Here is a 19,523-nt window from a genome sequence, read left to right on the forward strand (position 1 = left end):
TGCATCCACTTTTCTTTTTCATACCCTAGAGAAGCAGGTTCTTATGTCCTTGGGGATGGTGGGTGCCATGCTCTGACACGCTCTGACACACTCTAACCTGTGCTCTGACACGCTCTGACACACTCTAACCCCTGCTCTCCCATGCTGTCCCACAGGTCCTGGCCCAGGCCATCAAGGCTGCCAAGGAGCAGCACCCAGACATGTCGGTGACCAAAGTGGTTGTGCACCAGGAGACTGAGATCGCAGAGGAGTAGCCAGGCTGTGTGAGTAGAGAGACCACCTCGGGTGGTGATTGACCTCTGTGCATGTGAGATTTGGGTAAATGTGGTCAGAGCTGAAGTAAAATGATCATTGTTCTCTGTTGAGCCTTGCTCAGGCTGGTCCTGTTAGATCCATGGAGGCTGATGAGGCAGTCACAGACAGGCTAAGCCTGTGGAAATCATCCAGAATGGGTTAAAAGCTACAGAGCTCCTGCCATGAGGCTGCTTTGCCTTCCCAAACATCTGCAGTGTGCTGGGAGCACAGGGAGCCACATAGACTCACACCCATGTCAGTGCCCAGTAACCCTTGAGCTGGACCCCAAGCTTCCCTGGAAATTCCCTTTTTTGTATTTTTTTATAAGTTTGGGAAGGAGCTGCTAAAGGAATCCAGGAGCTCTGCCTGTGCCTCAGTGCTGTAAAGCCCATCCTGCCCCATGGCAGTGATCACAGAATCCTGGGATAGTTTGGGTTGGAAGGGATGGTAAAGCTCATCATGTCCCTTCCCCTGCCATGGCAGGGACATCTCCCAGTGTCCCAGGCTGCTCCAAGCTCTGTCCAACCTGGCCTTGGACACTCCCAGGGATCCAGGGGCAGCCACAGCTTCTCTGGGCAAGCTGTGCCAGGGCCTTCCAGAGTTCCTTCCCAATATCCCATCTAACCCTTCCTCTGGCAGTGGGAAGCCATTCCCTGTGTCCTGTCACTCCATCCCTTGTCCCCAGTCCCTCTCCAGCTCTCCTGGAGCCCCTTTAGGCACTTCTCACCTGCCATTGGGGATAACTCACCTGAATTCAGTTCCCATCCACTTCAGGGAGGCAGATTCCTGTCTCCCCAGCAAGCTGCTGTTGGTAGCTGAAACTTACCCTGTTCCTCTCTTCCTAGGAAACGTTCCTGCCAGCCACACCACCAGGAAAAAGAAACCCAGGAAAACTACCAAGAAACTACCTGGAGCACAAAGACCTCAGATTTCAGACTTGACACTCAGAGACATTCATATCATTTATTAAGAGTTGCGCTTTGACATTTTACTTGGGATTTTTCCAGACTCCACTGGATCCTATTGGATATAGGGTTTTGTTGGGCTTTTTTTTTTTTTTTTTATATCTATTGTGACAGAAATATGCCATATTTCTAACTGTACTGAATATTTTTTACAGGTTTTCAGTTTTGCATTCCCTCTCACACAAAGCCTCTTCAGACACAGAATCCCCACCTTGCAGGGCTCCAGGGCTCCCTGTTTTAACTTGTATTCCCTCTGCCTCTTCAGGGATAACGGAGCTGTATCCATGCATATTCCCACTGCAGGATCCATAAACGCCTTCAGGAAGCCGTGGGTCCTTCTGCCAGGAGAGTCAGACTTTTTGTGCAGCATTTCCAATTGCCTCTGGATTATTTCTGTAGCTCTGGGGAGCTCCAGCCCTGCTGCAACCCCTGGGCTGCTCTGAGCTCCCTCCCCGCTGGGTTCCAGCCCTGTGTGATCACAGTAGGGTTTTGTGGTGTAGCCTATGCACACATCTGAATAGCTGACTAGATTTAAGGAATACTGGAAGTTGCTTCAAGTTATCTTATACTGTGAATTTTTAGAGCTTTAAGAGGACTGTGATAGCATCTCACCTTCTTCCCGTGTGTCTCTGCTGAGTGCTCCCCACCTGTTTGTGTTTTCTAGATGCCATTAAATTAAAAAGCCCTTAGAAGTGTGTGTTTAAGGTGTTTGGACTCAGGATGCTGTTAAGGTAGGCTTCTGCATCATTCACAGGAACTGAGTTTTTTCAGTGTCATAGTTTTTCACTTGTTTGTGTTCATGATTTTTAAATTAGGGAGGGTTTTTTTTTTTTGTAAGTCATGGGTTGGGGTTTTTTTTCCTCCCCTCACAGTGCTATTTAAAGCTGAACACGTTCCCCATTTCCCAGAGCGTGTATCCTATTATCATTTAATTTAAACTCCTTTAGACAATCCTTCCTAGGCCTGCAAGCTGTATTTGGAGAGGCTGAACAAGGAATTTTAGGAGGTGTCAGGTGTTGCTGGTTGTGATAGAGCCAAACCACATGGGAATTGCTGACATTCCCTCTTCCACACTGGCCTGAGGGTCTGGATTTGGCTTCATGACCTCCTTGCTGGAATGAAATATCAGGGTGATTGTCTGAATCTTGAGGCTGAGCTTACAGACCCCCAGAGCCATCTCCAGCACAGGGTGATGAAAAAACATGATTCCAGGGGCTGGATGTGCTCCCACTGCTGCTCTCCCAGCTTTGTGGGAATGTTCTTACCTGGTTTGTCCTTCCAGCATTGAAATTCAAGAAGCAAAAAACCAACCAAGCTCTGTCAAGAGTCTGCCCAGACACTTGTGAACACTTTGGAGTCCACTTGAGGTTGTGATTTTTTTTTTAATGTATAAATATATATATATAGTGTGGCACAGTGGTAGCTGAGGGCAGGGAGTGCTCTGCTCCTCAGGCGAGGATGGGAAGAAAATGGCAATAAAGAAAAAAAGCTCTCCAGTTTTAAATTCAAATAATGTATTTCAGAAGTCACTGGATTTTGCTCAGGCTGCAACGACTGCACTGTTTAGCTGCAAACAGCCCTGGAACTACACTGGGACTGCTGCAGCTTCAGCTTCAGGTGCAATTCTAATTAAGCTGTCAGTATTGATTGGAGACTCTGCTGGAGCTACTGGATTTTGGCTTTCTTTGAGCCTTGCTGTCCCTGGGTCCTGCTCAGCCTCCAGCCTCCCCATGCCAGCTGCTCTGGGCTGCTCTGGGTGCAGAGTCCCCTCCTGGGATGCTCTGCCTTCCTCTGGGCATCCTGCCCTGGGGATCTGGGGAGCCCTGGGCTCCACAGCTGTAGTGTAGAAATTAAGTCTTCCTATCCATGTCTGAAAAGCCCTTTCCTTCCTTATTCTGCCACACAGACCCTGGAATGGCTGTGTGTCTCCACTGTCCTCAGCTTAGTCGGGTAATGCTTGCCTTAAACACCCGTTGTGCTGAGTGAGCACCCTCTGGCACTGTCCTTCCTCTGGGAATTTAGTTCTTTGCCACTCAGTCCTTCCTTCTCACCTGCAGCAGCCACCAGAGTGAAGGGGCACGTGGAGCAGAGGCTGAGAGGATTTCTGGGCTTTACCAGTGGGAAAAGTTTGTCCATAGCACTTAAAGGCGCTTGGCTGTCAGAATTTAGGGGAATGTGGTTCCTGGGTGTTCCCTTGGGGTGTCCCATGCCCTGAGCACAATGAGTGGGACAGAACACCCCAGGCAGGGGATTTCTGAGGTGAGAAACCTGCTGTCAGGAGAGGTTCCTTTCCAAAAGGATGGATTTTGGGTAGCTGTTTCCAGGTTGTCCATTCTCACACTGAGTCCTTGCTTCTCCTGGAGTGATTGCAGTAAGTCATGGCTTTGTTGGCTTTGCCATCACCTGCTGTCTGACCTCAGGGGTTTCCAGCCCCACCAACACAGTGCTGAGCCCAGGATCTGGACAGCAGCCTGGGAAGAAGATAAAAGCAGAAGAAGCTTCTCCCACCCTCATCCAGTGGGGCTGCCCACTCCCCTTCCACCTCTGGTGGGGTTGAACATCCTTGGCTCTGAGCATGCTGTGTCAGCTCTAGGGACAAACCAGCTAAGTAAGGTCTATTTATATGAATGTTCCCAGCTCTTCCCACTCCACAAATTCACCCAGAGACTGTCTTGATTGTATAATATACATTATATGGAAGCTATTTATATATGAATGAATGTTTTTATAGAAAGGAAAGCAAGGAGCTCCTGTTCTCCTCCATTAAACTGGAATGGCAGCTCTGGTTGCCCTGTAGCAATCCCTGACCAACAGAGATGTGGTAGCAAAGGACTGACTGATTTCTGGTTTTAATAAACTGTGGTTTGCTGATTTTTCCTAATTGTACAATTACCTTAAGAGGTGGTAGTGTCCCAGCCTTAGAGATGAAACTTGTAAAAAAAAAATAAAAATAAATAATTTAGTTGAGAAGATGAAGGAGCTTTGTAAAATTTTTTTAAGGCAATTGTGAATTGTCTAGTCTAGGCATTTACACTCTTTATAAAACTAGGAACTTTTAAAGTTGGCAAAACTTTCTAGATCAACTAGTGATGGAAGCTGTTATTTTGGATTTTCATAGTGAATCAAAGGGAAAGTTGCCGTAGCGTTTAGGCAGACCTAAGTGTTCAATATTGCTTCTTGTATTGCATTTTTCAATAAATTTTCAAACAAAATTCTCTCCCTGGCGCTGAATTATCTTCCTTCTCCTCACCTTCCTCCAGGTCTCTCTCCTCAGCCTGGCTTTGGGGTAACTTGGCTCCCCTTCAGACAGTTCCCACTGTGGTCACATGTGGGACCAAATCCCCCAAAAGGGCAGAAAGCAATTCCCAGAATCCAAATTTGCCCCAAAGAAGCTTCACTTGATATAAAACCTCCCTTTGAGCTGCAGAGGTTTGTGCTGCCCAACTCTGATTGAACTGGAGTGGGAGGAAATGTCAAAGCCATTGATTTTTTTGGTCTTACCTCATTTTTTCTCTGGCTGCAGCAGCTTTAGGAGGGACAGAAATAAGGCACAGAAAGCTGACAGGGCATCCTGGCTGCTGGTCTGACAGAGAGCAAGAGCCAGTTGGCCCAGTCAGGGCAGCTGGAGACTGGGAATTGGCTGGGAAGAGCTTGCCTGGGGCAGGGCAGCCTGGGAGGTGGCTGTGGTACCTCGCTGTGCCTCAGTTTCCCTAAGTGGCAGAAAGGGAAGGGTGGCACATGGCATGCCATGCTGAAAGCACTGTGAATTGCCACTGCTGCAGACACAGCTGTCACCTCTTCCACCCTGACCCTGGCTAGTTTGCTTCCAAGTATTCAATCTCAGTGTCCTGCAAAGCCAAAATTGCAAAGGAGCCTCACAAACTGACCCTGCAGAGTTGGGAAGCTGCCACCAGCAGAGCTGCTTTCCCGTAAGTGTCACAGCGATGTGACTCACTCAGCTCTGCAGCAGAGCCATGTCCCTTTATCTCCCAGGCTCCTGACCTCCCCAACATCAGTAGAGTTATGCCAAAACCATCCTGTTCCGGGGAGTTGGGGCTTGGGGAGGTCCTGGCACTTTGTGTTGTGATGGGTCATGGCTGGGCATGAACCACAGCCCCAAAAACATCATATCTGGGGACAACCAACCAACAAATGGCTTCATCCCTTTGCCAGCTGCACTTTGAGGTGTCAGTGCCCTGCTCAGTGCCCTGCTCATCACCTGCTCCCACTCCTGGCACTGCTGAGCCTCACCTGTGCAGCAGCTCCAAGCTCTGTCAGGCTCCTGTGGGTCTGAGTCTGTCCCACAGCTGCCAGCTTTGGCAATAGGGGGTTGTGCTGGATTGCACCAATGTGTTCTGCTGGGAACAGAATTACCAGAATTACTGGGACTCCCATGGGGAGGGAGCACAGGGCTGATGGTGATTCCCAAGGGGCTTTGGCACATCCCTGTCCTGGACACACTGCAGGGACATCAGTGGCACCAGGGATATGGTGCCACATTGCCCATCCACCCAAACCACGATGCTTTGCTGGGGGACTGTTTGCCACGGCCAGTGAAGGGACACCCCAGCCCAGGGGACACTGGAACCCCATCCAAAATAGCCAGGGCAGAAGTGTCCTGAGCTCATTTCCCCAGGGTGCAGTGCATGGACAGCAATCACCACCTCGATGCTCAGCCATGATCCTGCTCAGTCTGGGGCCATCCCAGGAGACTGGAAAGGCTTTTCCTCAAAGCTCCCCCCATTCCAGCCCCTCTGAGTGGGTGTCCCAAGCCCAGGGTGCCTTTATCCCCCTCCTGCTCTGGCTGTGATAATGCTGCCTGTGGCATTTTGCCTGGCTATGAGCAAGGAAAAACATTAGGCAAACAAGCACCATGGCAATCCAGATGCAAATAAATAAAACCCCAACCCCTTGTTCCAGCTGCACAGCAGGCAGCAGCTCTCAGGGGGCCAAGTCTGTGCTCCTGGGTGGTCCTGCACCAGCTCCAGCCCCCAAATCCCACACCAAAGGCAATGACTCTGTCTTGGATATCCCATCCTTCGGGGGAAAGCCACACAAGTCGCTTCCCTTTGTCACCCATCCCTGGTCCTTCCTCATGTCTCCATTCCAGAACTCAACCCAGAGGAGCAGCAGTCACATTGGGAGGAGAAAGTTCCCATTCAGTCTCCAGCTCGTTCCAGCCCAGGCTATTTTTAGGCTGTTCCTCCTGTTTTTGGGGCTCAGCAGCCAGTCATGCTCCCAGAGGATATGGGTTACCCTCAGGGCTCCAGGGGGAATTGCTTTGGGAGCTGGGCAGCAGAGAGGTGACTCCATCCTTCCAGGTGGGAGAGCCTGGGGTTGTTCATCCCAGGAGCTGAGATAAACAGCACTGAAAGGGAGGAATTATTTTGGCAATGGGCCAGGTTGGACAGGCTCAGCTCACCTCAGAGCTCCATCACTGGGGAAACTGAGGCACAAAAGAAAAGCCAGAAACAGAGGTGGAGAGTGACCTTAGGTCCTGCAGCAGCTCAGTCAATGGCCTTGGATTCATCCCTGCTCCATCCTCAACCCCCAGGGAAACATCACTGCAGGACCCCTACAGATCCATGGGTGTCTTCTGCTTTTTGCCCCCAGTATAGGCAGTGGTCCCTGATGGGCTTCAGGCCAAAACCACAGAGGGAAGCTGAGTGTGGACACTCAGCTGCCTGGACACATCCCATGGCATGCTGACAGTACTGGGGGAACTCTGGCTTTGGACCCAGGACTAGCCCCAAGGGGATCCATGTCACATTACTCAGCCCATTTCTGTAGGAGGGTTAATGTGCAGAGCCTAGGGAGCCTGTGCAGGACACCCCCAAACCCACAGGAAAAGAAGAAAAACAAATAATTAACTACTCCCAAACTCACCCCAGCTCTAGCCACATCCCAGCTCCCCTGGGCAGCACTAGGATGGGTGCCTTTGGCTCAGAGCTGGGTCATCAATGCAGAGAAGCATTTTGTGTCACACTACTGCCCTTTGTGAAAGTAAAGCAACCAAAACCAGCCCCCTGTCAAAGGTCCCATGGTGTTAGAGCCCTGGGGAGCACCCTGCACCCATCACCCTGCACCCATCACCCTGCACTCATCACCCTGCTCATCATCACCCACGAAGGGCAAAACCCACTCAGCTCAGGTCACACCACCCCTGAAGTGACACTTCATCTTCCCAACGCCTCGGCAGATTTATGGTCAGGATCACTCACTGCTGGCTGTACTGCAAGTGCACACCAGGAGCAGAGCCCTCGCCTCCCACAGACCTTAAATCTTAGGGAAGGGCTCTGCAGCCAGGCAGATTCATGGCTGTGACCATCACTGTGGGGAGAGGAGGAGGAGGAGGAGGAGGAGAAAGACCTGCAAACCAGCCGAGGGCCAAGCAGTACCATGGGTGGATTGAAATCTTTGTCCCCAGCTGTGTTTGCTGCGCTCCCTGGGGCCAGAGGTGTCCCAGCAGCAAGTCAGGGCACTGCTGGCACTGCTGGAGTGTCCCTGGGCATAAGAGCCTCTTACAGACCCTACTATGCAGGGTCTGCAGCTCCCCAGGGCTCACCTCCCACACACAGCCTGTGGCAGTGGCTCCCTCAACCCATTCTTCACATTTCACCCATTTTTGGCCCAAACGAAGCTGTTCTGTAGGCATGCACCAGCTGAGAGGTCCCTTGCTGGTGGGGGTTAATATATTTTTACTTTCTCTTTTAATTTCTGTTTTAACCCAGCCCCATCCCTGCCCAGTTTATTCCCAGCACACTGAGGACAGCACACACAGCATCCATCTGCAGAAACCTGCAGTTAAAACCCCACAAATATTTTGGAAATGGTGTCCACAGGTGGAGCTGAAGGTGAGGGATGAACAGATGCTGTTCTCCCTGGAGAAGGCACTGGACTTCTCACCCTGCCAGATTAATTAATCAAGCAGCTTTGCATTTTGAAACGATCCCTTTGTGACTCAGAAATTCCTCCCTGGAGGATGCTGCTGGGCTGGGGAGGAGGATGGGGCAGGAGGAGAATGCTGGTGCAGGCACAATCCAGTGATCAGCCACTTCCTAGGGTTGGACTGACCCTCAGCCAGAAAATGAAGAGGAAAAATTAAAACAAAAGCTCCCAGTAGCTTCTGGTGCAGCTCCTTATGGCATTTTGGGCTCCAATTTCTTGCTGCCAGTTTCCAAAGCATGGCCCAGGGCCCACCATCAGCTCTGGCTGCAGCTGGTTAAGTCTAAGTAAAAAGTTATTTTCAGACAAAAACAACCTCCTGGCACTTCCCCTGGGATGCTGCTCTGGGATAGACCCTGATGGTGACTTTTCCTTGTTGCTGTTTATTGCATTGCATCAGTGCCTAAATAATGCTGAGATTAAGCAGCCAAACAAATAGCTGAGCTTGGGCTGCTATCACTCCCAGTGAATCCTTTGGGATGCAACTGCCCCAAACCTCAGCTGAAGGTGCATCTCTGCTCCCTGCACAGGGGGATGTTGTACCCAACCTCTCTGGGAGGGCTGGTATTGGAAATTGAGACAGAAAATAACCCCAAAACACTGTGAGGGGTTGCTTTTTGGGAAAAGAGAGGGCTGGGATAGGAAAGGCAATCTCCAAATTATTTTGCTGGGATGTTTCGGAGTCCAAAGGACTTTATTCCCCAAGTTTGCAAGGTCTGACACTCTGTATTCACTTCCAGCCAGAGAGGGAGAAGCAGAGACAGGAATAAAACCCCCAAACATTTCATGCAGATAAAACACATTTCAGCCATCCCAACAGGCCCTGGTTTTGGGAAGGCAAAAGGCAAAGATCCCATCTAAGCTGCCACAGCCGTTTTGAAGCCTCCTGAGCTGCTGGAGAGCAGAACTGTCCTCATCCTATCCCTCCAATTCATCCTTCCACACCCCCTGGCATCCCAGGGCTCCTCCTGCCCCAGAGAGAGAGCTGGAGGGAGTAGGAAAGGATGGGATGAACCCCCAGCTCCCTTTTCTCCAGGACTCCACCCCAGTGCTGAGGCTGCCCCTCTGGCCTCATCCCATACAGCTGCTGCTCTGCATCCAACAGGCACCAAAACACCACAACAGCACCAAACAGGACCTGGAAAAACCAGTGCTGACACTCACCCACCTCTCTGCCCCTTCACATCCTTCCTCCCACTACCTGCATCCTTCATCCCACCAAAAGCCAGCCCAAACCATCCCAGATCCACAGAGAAGCTCTGGGAATTGCTGCACCCCAGGCGGGCAGCAGCACCTCGCTCACTGCCCACAGCTCCCTGGGCACCTTTTACATCCCTTGTCTCCATAAAAACCCCAAACCTTGAGCTTATCACCTCATCCTGTGAATGTTGAGCAGCTGATTTTGGAGCATTCCTTCTCCAGTAGAGCCTGGGTGGAGCACAAGGTCTCACAGACCCTCTGGACCAACTGCCCCTCCTGAGCATCCCACAGGCAAGAGGAGGAGGCGAGGCAGGACCACATGGCATCCAGGTAATATTTAATAGCCCTGCTGGGCTTTCGTGCTCTCACCAAGCAAGTTTTCCGGTGGGTTGAGGCTGGAAAAGGGGACACCACCCCTCAAAGCATCCCCCCACCCCAACGCCGCTGAAATAAAGTGCTGTGGGGACTGCTGGGGCTTCAGCTGCCCCCACATCCCCATCCCACAACTTGTGTGGGGTCTCAAAGAGAGGATTCCTCTGGAAAAGCCACCGGGAGAAGGGCTTGTAAGGCCAAGGGCATCCACTGGGAAGGGCATCCCACCCTGGACGAGTGCCCTCCAAGAGTAGAGGGTCAGGACCTTCCTCTCAGCAAGCCGCTCCCAAACCCCTCCTGGCTGTGGGGTTTTGGGGTTGCTGGTGGGTCTGGGGGCCAGGATGAGGGACTGGGGTGTTGTTAGAGTACCCGAGGGCGCCGGGGATGTCAGACCCTCGTGCCCTGCTCCATGCCCACCACCCAGGAGCTGGGTCTGGGCTCAGCCCGGCTCGGGGGCTCGCTGGGCTCCAGCAGCTGGTCAGACGACTCGCCAGTACTCTCCAGCTTGGCATAGCCCACCAGGCTGACGTGGTCCAGCCGTGGCCAGCTGCGGTTCTTACGGTCCTTGATGGGGGCCACCATCAGCACCCCTGGCCGGCCCAGGTCCAGCGATTTGGAGTGTCCTGGGGTGTGCAGCTGCACGCCGAGGCTGAGCTCTGCCAGCGGCTCCACGCCGGGACAGCCACCATCCATGCTGATGACAACGTGGCCACCACCACCCCTGTCCTGGCCACAGGTGCTGCTACTGACGGAAAGGGGAGCCTGGCAGAGCTGTGCTGTTTCACAGGGATGTTCAGCAGGGCTCCTCTCTGCCCTCCTGCCAGCCCCCCGTGCTGCTGCATCCAGCAAGCAGTTGTTGAGCTTGATGACAGGCAGAGCCAAAGCCCCGACGGCCGAGGACAGCAGGGACTCAGCTCTGGGGTGGCACTGGAGGCTCAGGTTGGCCTCGGCGGAGCGCAGGCTGTGCAGAGAGGCTGCAGGGGAAGCTGCAGGGTGCTGCAGGAACTCAGCCATGCTCTGCAGCCGGTTGGGGCCGTAGCACTCAGACCACTTGCTGCCGGGGCAGGGCTGGCAGGACAGGTCCACCTGGTAACAGCCCTCCACGCACTCGGCGTTGGCCTTGGGGCCAGGCTGGCTGTCCCCGTGCTGGCAGTGCCCATCCTCAGGGCCTGTCCCCTCAGGCAGCCCCGCCGCCAGCCCGTAGAGCCCCTTCTGCATGAGCCGCCGCGTCTCCATGTCCCTGTTCTCGTAGAGCATGGTGTTGGCGCAGATGAAGATGAAGAGCCCGATGCCCATGATGACGGGGCCGATCAGCTTCAGCTTCTCGCTGTGGGGCACAGGCCGCCCGCCTGCCACCTCCCTCCTCACGTCCCCAGCCACGCTGCCGTTCTCCGCCCTGGCCCCGCTGCCCCCGTGCCCCCGGTGGGGCCAGTAGCCCACCACGGCGATGGTCATGCCCACCAGGACCACGGAGATGCCCACCATGACGAAGGCTCCGGCCGGCGAGCGCATGCGGAGCTGTCCTTTCAGCGGGGGCTCTGCCGGGGGTTTGCGTCTCAGGCGGCGGCCGCGGCGCCGTGGTGGCACCGGGGTCACTGTCACCTTGGGCCCCCCCTGCTCCGGCTCCCGCAGGGGCCCGTTGGACTCGGTGCTCCCCGCCGTCATCGTCTCTGGCTCAGCCGCAGCTCCTGCAGGATGGGAGGAGGGAAAGGTGAGCAGGAGGTGCTGGGGGTCTGCGTGCCCATGGGGACCACAGGGACTCTGGGAGCATGGGGATGGCAGGAACATGAAGGGCACAGGGACAACATGAGCATGGGATGGCAGGAGCACGGAGGGGACAGGGACAACATGAGCATGGGATGGCAGGAGCACGGAGGGGACAGGGATAACAGGAGCAGGGGATGCCGAGAGCACAAGCACGCCGAGCCTGCAGGTTACACCAGGCAGGACCAGCAGCTTTGCTCTGCCCCATTGCTCCCCTCTCTCCTCAAGTCACTTCTCTCTCTCTCCACCCAGGAGCAGTGAACTGCTGAGGAGTCTCTTCCAGCCACACTCCCAAAGCCCCCAGACTCGTCCCTCTAAACCCCTGGGCTGTGCAGGGAATGAGGACAGCCGTGCCACATCCACCATGGAGCCATTGCTGGCACTGGGACCTGTCCTGGGTCACCCCAGTCCCATGACACCTGCAGAAGGTGTCACCCCCCAGTCTGCCACAACAGCAGCAAGGGAAGGGGCTATTTGTTCATCCACTGGGGAAACTGAGGCACTGGAAACCCAAATGAAAGGTCTGACACAGCTGCATCACCCAGGGCCCTGTGAGTGATGATCCAAGCATGAACTAAAAACCTAAACCAACACCAAGCCACTCATCAGACTGCAGGGCCCACCAACCCATGCAGAACTTAAGCCAAAAGAGATGTTTTTCCCAATTTTCTGCTGTCTCCTATTTCCCCTGACCTGCTCAGTGCATCCCCAGCATCCTACCGTCACACACACCAACATAAAACTCCATATCCAGGGATTTACAGGGATTTACAGCGCATGGTGTGTCATTTCATCCAGAACTTTATTTCCTAGAGGAGCAAAAAGGTGTGGAAGTGCTGCCCAGCACAGCTGGTGAGCAGCCTGGCAGGAAGCATCCATTGTGCCTGGGATAAGTGGAGCCCCACGACACTGGGAAGCTAAAACAGGCCTTGAACACGTCCCAGACCAAAAACATCTTTAAAAAAACATAAATAAGCTCACGCTGACAGGAATCCGTGTCCTCTCAGTGTGGTGCTGCATGCCCAGCCGTGGCTGGCAGCGGGGCTGGGGCAGGACAGAGTGTCCATGCCCTCCCCAGTGCCTCCTGGCACTGCCAGCATGGGAATGCTGCCCAGGCTGCTCCCAGAGGAACATCCCAAAGTGGATGAGAGCAGGCAGAGCTGCAGGGTGGCCCCCAGCCAAGGGATGGTGTGGGAGGGGGTTTGTCACCCCACGACAGCTTAAACTGTCAGGAAAATATTTGGACAATATGAAATCATGGATATTTAGCAATTCAAATCCAGACACCAAACCCAAGGAGAACCCTGCAGGAGGAGAGGGGTGTCCACTCCAATTTTACTCCCCAAGATGAATGAAGTGCTGAGACCCAGTGACCAGCATCCAAACAACAGAAAAATACTACTTTTTTTTTTTTTTTTTTTCCCCTCCAGTTAATCATCTTAAGGTGTTATTAGCATCAGAGGGAAGGAATTGAAGATATGAGCTCCAGGATGACAGCTTGTTCCTGGCACAAGGCTGTCAGGCTGTGACAATTCGAGTAAGGGAGATTTAGAGGGGAAAAAAAATAAAGTCCCAAACAAACCAGCCCGAACCTCAGGCCACTGCTGAGTGGGGTGTTAAGGCTTTCTGGAAAGTAAATTGATAATCCCACATGGCAAAGGGGGAAACACAATAAATCCAAAGCAATGTTCATCCTGAATGGAAAAATGAGATTTTAAATATTTCGGTGTTAGAGGGAAACAACTGGACACTTGAACACATCCCAAAGACTGTGGGGTTTTTGCCTCCAAATGCCCTGATTTAGGTTATGTCTCAATTTTCTCTAATTGCCATTTAGCTTCAACCACTCTTAATTTTTATAGCAAACCCTTTAAGTGCCTTGCTGGTTCTTAGGGATTAAAAGTGAATATTCCCCTACATTGCAGGAGAAAGCTCTAGGATACTGATGGGTGGGAACATGAATCTCTCACAGCTCATGACCCCAAAGTCACACTGAACACACACCAGACACCTCCTGGTTTATTCCAGAGCCTCTTTAACTCCAATTCTGCTGTTTTCCTCTCCAACTCACCCTGTGGAACCAAGGCCAGTGTCCACAGGGACAGGGAGCATGCCTGGGGTCCCACCTGTGGGGACAAAGAGCATCCCTGGGGGACAACAAGCATCCCTGTGGTCCTGCCTGTGAGGACCACGAGCATCCCCTGGATGCCATCCAGGGCAGTGATTTGAGTCCAGGTGATGCTCACCTGGGCTGTGCCAGGCTGTTCTTGTCACACTCCTGCACTGAATGCAGACAGGGGTTCACCTCAGGGAGCTGGCAGCTCAGGAATGGGTGAGAGGAGCACATCCTCCCCACATCCACAGCGCCCAGATCACACTGGCACTGAAAAAAAACCCATTTCCACCTCCTCTCCTCTTCCCTGGGCTCAGGAATGGAGGTGCTGGCAGGAGGGACAGCAGATGTCACCAATCTGCCTGCAGGCAGGGAATCCCCTCTGTCCCCTCTGCAGCCACAGCCACTATTCCTGCCCACAGCTCCTCTCTCTTATCTCCCCACCGCCCTGTTCTGAACTTGAAGCATTTCCTTGCTCATTGCTGGGGCTGGTTGTTCCCAGAGTTCAAAACCATTACTTTTATTAATAGAATCCCCAAGGTTATATAACCCTTTGAAAAAAAAATAATTAAAAAATAAAACACAAAACCCAGCGCTGCCATCCCCTCCTGCACCCCGCAGCCGCCGACACTCCTGTGAATGTGGATTAATCCCACGTTGGAGCAGCAGTGACAGACACAGCTGGGAGTGCAGAACAGAGGTTCTGGGGTGATTCCAGGGCAGGGGGACAGCCCAGGGCCGTGCTGGGGACAGGCAGTGGCTTGGCACTCCTGGCCACCTCCCTCCAGCCCGGAGGCATTCATGGCTCACCAGGAGCAGCTTTGAGGTTTTGATTCCCAGTGGGAAGGAATGGCAGTATGGAATGTCAGTATGGAGCTGTAAATGCTGCTCTGGAGCAGGATGAGCGCTGCTCTGCTGCCAGGTTAAGCTCCCAATCCCCGCAATAAGCCTGGCATTAAAATAAACCCAAATATTTTTCTAATCCTCCCCCCATCACGAAGGCACACTGCTGGCTCCACCCTCCCACCTCAATCCTCTCCTGCCGCCTTCGCAGACTGATGCTCCTAAAATTTGACACTAAATCCCAACGCATCTGACAGCAGTGGAGCTGGATGGCAGGAAAGCAGAATTTGGGAAAAGTCCCTCTTGCAGGTGGATCCTCACATCCCCCGGGTGCTCCTGGGATGCTCTGCCCCTGCCATGACCACCCTGCCAGCTTGAATTTGCAGCATCAAAGGCTATCAAAAAGCAGAATTGGCTTCAGATTTTCCTCTGGATGAGGGATGAGGGGCCCTGCTGGTGTCTGGAAGTGCCACTCCGGTGTGCCACAGGAGGTGACACCCAGCTCAGTGATGGGCTGGAGAGATGCCATAGGGCAAGGGGCCAAGTGCAGGCATCTCTGAGGGCCTTCCCCTTGCAGGTTTATCCTTCTTGCTAGTTATCCTTCCAGGAGCTTTTTATTTGCCTTGGCTCACACCTGGAAAGGGCTTCACTGTGGGACAAGCTCCACCACAGGCAGTTAAAATCCAGCATCTCCGCATTGCTGTCCTGCCCTATTCCCAAGCTGCTCAACCCTGAGGCATGATCCCATTCTGCACCCAGGATCCCACCCTGGATGCAGGATCCCATCCTGTGGGTCCTCACATCACCCTGGGAACCAGGACAGGAGCAGCCCCGGCTGCAATGAGCACCCAAGAAATGCCCAACAAACACAAAACACCTCTGTTTTCCTTTTCTTTTCCTAAAATACTGTGACTTTAAAGATGCTCTCCTGATTTTGGGAATAAACTGATTTTGCAATTCGCTGCTGAATCAGCCAGCAAAGCCTGCAGTGTTTCTAAAGGCCACGGTGATGGGCAAGACCCCAAAGCAGCGAGCACAGCTCAGCTCCTCTGCCTCATGCCAGCCCTGGGGAGTTTGTGACATCCAAGCCTGAGGTGGCTGAGCTCCCCCAAATCCCTCTCCACAAGGAAAGGGGACCCAGGCAGCCAAGGCCTTCTGGGTGTGAGGCTGTGCCAAGCTGCTGGAGCCCCCCCGGTTCTCCCACCCACCGGCAAGGTACGGAGAATGGGAATGACAGTCTGCGCCAAGATGTGATGCTTAAAAATAACTCCTTTTCAGCCCAACCTCCACCGCCGCCCCCAGCTCGGGGCAGGAGGGGACCACAGGAGCAGCACCCAGGCACCAGCTCCTTCCCCATCAAACCTCCCCTCCTGGCTGGAGGAGAGCAAAGCCAAAGCCAGCAGGGGAGCAGCAGTGATCCCAGGGCATCCCTCACGCTGGATGCTCGGGATTGTCTGAGCCTCCATATCCCCCACCTGCATGGTGCTTCCCCCTTTCCTGGTTTTCTGAGTTCACTTCAAATTCCCTTCCTTGGCTACACATAAAGGTCTCCAGAATGAGAGAATGGGAGAAAAATCTGCCAGATGTTTTTCTGGGGGTGTCCCAGCTGGAGCAAACCCTGTCACCACCACAGCTCCCAGTCCAGAGCGTCCCATAAAACCTCCCTGTGTGACCCTGGCACAAGCATGTCCCCAGTGCGGTGACAAAACCTGTTCTCCAGCTCCAGCTTTAGCTGGGGACACCCATTAATCAACCATAATTAATTAAGTTCCCTCATACAAGCTCCCACATAAACTCAATAACGCTAATTACCACAGCACGGGAAGGATTATCCTGCATCCCTGCGGGAATCACCTTCTGGTCCCAGAATGGGAGTCCCACTGGGGTTGTGACAGATTTTCACTTTTGCTGCAGCACAGAAGACCCCAGGAGTGACAACCCAAAGGTCAGAAGTGCCCCTTGGTTTCCCCAGGTAAATGATGGATGGGATGGGATGGGATGGGATGGGATGGGATGGGATGGGATGGGATGGGATGGGATGGGATGAGATGGGATGGGATGGGATGGAGGGGTTAACACACAACCACCTCCACCGAGCACCTCTCAGCAGAGGCATCACCCCCACAGCTGGCCAGGGTGTGGAGAAGCATCATGCTGGCTTCCCATCACCAGGTCACACATCCCAGACAGCACTTAGGAGCCACCAAGGGCACTACTGTCACTTGGAATAAGATCCAGGGAAAGATGGGGTGGTTTGGGGATAAACAGGGCTCTCTCTCTCTCCCTTTTTGTTTCCCACCCTGTGCTTGATCCCAGGTGAGAAGGTCCTGATGGACAAATGGGATGTGAGGAGTGAGAGCCACCAGTTCCACCAGAAAGCTCCAGCTGCATTCACCTTGACTTCTCCAAACTCCTCCGTGCTCCCAAAAAACAGGGCCACGCTCTAAACGCCTCTCTACCCCTCAGGCAAAGAAAGTGTGTGGAAACATCCCACTGATTACTAATTACCAGAGCTTGCCTTACCCAGATTTGCTCTGCTAATTAAACTAATCTCCATGGCTGGGAAATGAGCCGCAGAGTCACCCATGGCGAGGAGCTCACGCAACCTGGATAATGCTGAACTCTGACATGTCAGACCCCTGAGATGGCATTGGGATCGTAATTCTGGCTGCTGCTGAGGGGCCATTGTTTTAGGAGACAATGGAAATGCCACAAATTTGGTGTTTCTCCCCCAAGCCAATGCTGAAATCAGGACATCTGCATTGCTCAACTTTTTTGATAGGAACCAGATGCAAATAATTAATAAATTCAAATTCAAGATAATGTAGACATCTAAATTTAAACGGCGGGTGGATTTCTGATTGCAGCTCTTTGCTTGGAGGAGGGGGATGAGTGGGGGGCTCAGGGGGATTTCCTGGGAGAATTCCTGACTCTGGAATTGGTGTGGGATGGCAGAGCACCCGAGGATGCAGGCTGCAACCAAGCACCTTGCAAATCTTTGTGGCTAAGCAAAAAGGAAGGAGAAGAAAAAAAATCCATAGGCTGGGATTTCCAGGGAATTAGGACCAAACTCTTTCTGAATTTGGCACCTTCCCTGCTGCTCCTTTGAAAAATCCCTGCCAGCACGGAGGGAAGGGGGGAGGGAGGGAAAAGTCCAGGGGGCTGCCAAGTCCTCCTGCTCCGAGGCACAGCCTAAGTTATCCGGTGGGTACAGACGTGCAGATCCCATCTCCCACTCCCCAGGCCCACATCCCACTCGGCCTGCAAGCAATGAAGCTCCCAGCTGTACTCCCAGCTGGCATCACTCTTACGTCCAGCTTTTTAACCCCCCTGTCTTCCCTACTCTTTATCCTGCAAAAGACACATCTCCCTGATTTCCTGAACAAGATTCCAAACCCACTAGAGGTGACACAGACCGGTGGGTCCAGCTGTGCTCACTGATCCCTTCATGCCACAAAGCTGAGCCCCACAGGCCCTCCTGATCCCAAACTCCAGGATCTACTGGGATGATTTCCACCCTTTTCTCCTCTCTCGGGTGTCTACATCAAACCCTGGGTGGGGATGAGCTGCGGGGTCACTGCTCACCCCAAACCCTCTGCCAGGAGCCTCGGGAACTGAAAAAAGTGCTGGGATGGGGCAGTTCTGCCCAGTTGCTGGGTCTTGGCTGGGTGAGGATGATGTGTGGGCTTGCACGGGAGTGTGTGTGAGCACATCTGTGCACAGCTGGGTGTGCACAGAGTCTGTGTTGGTGTGTGTGGGTGTGTGTGTGGGTGTGTGTCCGGGTGTCCCTGCGTGTGCTGGGGGTGTGCGGGAGCGGGTTTGTGTCTGTCGGTGCGCCGTGTCCGTGGCTGCCCGTGGCTGCCCATGGGTGCCCGTGGCTGCCCGGTGCCTGCCCGGTGCCCGTGGGTGTTGCGTGTCCGCGGCTGCCCGGCGCGCACCCCGCCCGGCTCTGCGTGCCCGAGGCTGATGTGGACGTGCACGGCCGGTGCTGTGTGTCCGTGTCCGTGTGTCCGTGTCCGTGTCGGTGTGTCCGTGTCGGTGTCAGTGTCTGTGTTCGTGTCCCCACCGCCGCCCCCCGTCCCCGCACTCACCGGCGGCCGCCGAGCCGTGTCCCTCCCGCCGGGGCCGGTGTTTCTGCCGGTGCCCCGGGGGCTGCGGGCGCTGCGCTCCGCCGCCGCGGCCGGGGCCATGGAGCGGCAGAGCCGGCGGAGCGCTGCGATCCCCGCTGCCCGCTGCCCGCTCCCCGCTGGCCGCCGCCGGGACGCCTGGGCGAGGCGGGGGGGCGGCGAGTTCCGCCCGGCCCCGCGGAGGGCGGAGCGCTGGGGCGGGCGGGGGACACGGCCGGGACGGGACCCCCTTGTGCCCCCGCGGGGAGAGCTCCGGCCGGGCTGCCCGCCGCTTCCCGAGCGTGGGAAAGTTGCGATCGGCGTGCGGGAGCGATGGGATTTGGGGTTTGGCTGGCGCTGAGCGGGGCCGGCAGCGGCGGGGGATGGAAGGGGCCGGGCTGGGATGCTTCCTCCGCCCCGCCCCAGGGTCCCCTCGCCCGGCGGCGACCCCAGACCCCCCCGCAGGGTGGGATGCTCAGGGGAAGGTGTCCCTGCCCACGCCGAGGGGGAGGGTTGAAACTGGAGGGTCTTTAAGGTCCCTTCCCACCCAAACTATGCCATGATTCTCTGATCCTAAGGACTACTCAAAAACCCTTCAGCACAGCCCGCAGCCCCCCAGAAGATCGCAGTTCTCCAAGCCAGGCCGGCCTGATTTGGGACTGGGGCTGAGGAGGATTCCCCCTTCCAGTTCAGCAGTTCGGTGGAAGCATTATCCCACGTTAATCCTGCTGGTGGAGGTTTGCTGCAGCCCCCCCAGACCGTACTAACCCAGGACACAGAGGCATTTTCTCCTTCAGGCAGGCACAGAGCGTGGACCCTCTGCAAGGAGCTGCTCAGAGTGCAGGGCTTTGTTTTCCCTCCTCTGAACTTGCCAAAGACACAGCAGATCTCTCTGCCAGCCCCGGGGATTACAGCACAGCA

General features: G+C 54.3%; 2 protein-coding genes across 19 annotated transcripts in view; one reads left to right on the forward strand and one right to left on the reverse strand.

The window, feature by feature from the left end:
• EPB41 (erythrocyte membrane protein band 4.1) overlaps positions 1 to 4,471 on the forward strand; it is an 84,478-nt gene extending 80,007 nt beyond the window's left edge. For all 18 annotated transcript variants that reach the window (XM_085081040.1, XM_085081058.1, XM_085081039.1 and 15 more), the window contains 2 exons: positions 156 to 263; positions 1,140 to 4,471. In XM_085081040.1, the coding sequence (XP_084937166.1) occupies positions 156 to 254 (99 nt within the window). In that variant the 3' untranslated portion in view covers positions 255 to 263; positions 1,140 to 4,471. The remainder of the gene's footprint in view (positions 1 to 155; positions 264 to 1,139) is intronic.
• Positions 4,472 to 9,724: 5,253 nt separating this feature from the next.
• Positions 9,725 to 18,939, reverse strand: TMEM200B (transmembrane protein 200B). The gene is made up of 2 exons (XM_085081059.1): positions 18,588 to 18,939; positions 9,725 to 11,464 (listed from the first exon to the last, which is right to left on the reverse strand). Exon 2 carries the CDS (start codon positions 11,439 to 11,441, stop codon positions 10,164 to 10,166), a length of 1,278 nt encoding a protein of 425 aa, XP_084937185.1. The 5' UTR covers positions 11,442 to 11,464; positions 18,588 to 18,939; the 3' UTR covers positions 9,725 to 10,163.
• Positions 18,940 to 19,523: the final 584 nt, after the last annotated feature.

This window comes from Lichenostomus cassidix, chromosome 23 (genome assembly GCF_008360975.1).
Source record: "Lichenostomus cassidix isolate B80296 chromosome 23, HeHo_3.0, whole genome shotgun sequence".
NCBI lineage: Eukaryota > Metazoa > Chordata > Aves > Passeriformes > Meliphagidae > Lichenostomus > Lichenostomus cassidix.

Coding starts and splice junctions, on each gene's coding strand:
- TMEM200B (XM_085081059.1), bottom strand. CDS start 11,441: ATGACGGCGGGGAGCACCGAGTCCAACGGGCCCCTGCGGGAGCCGGAG.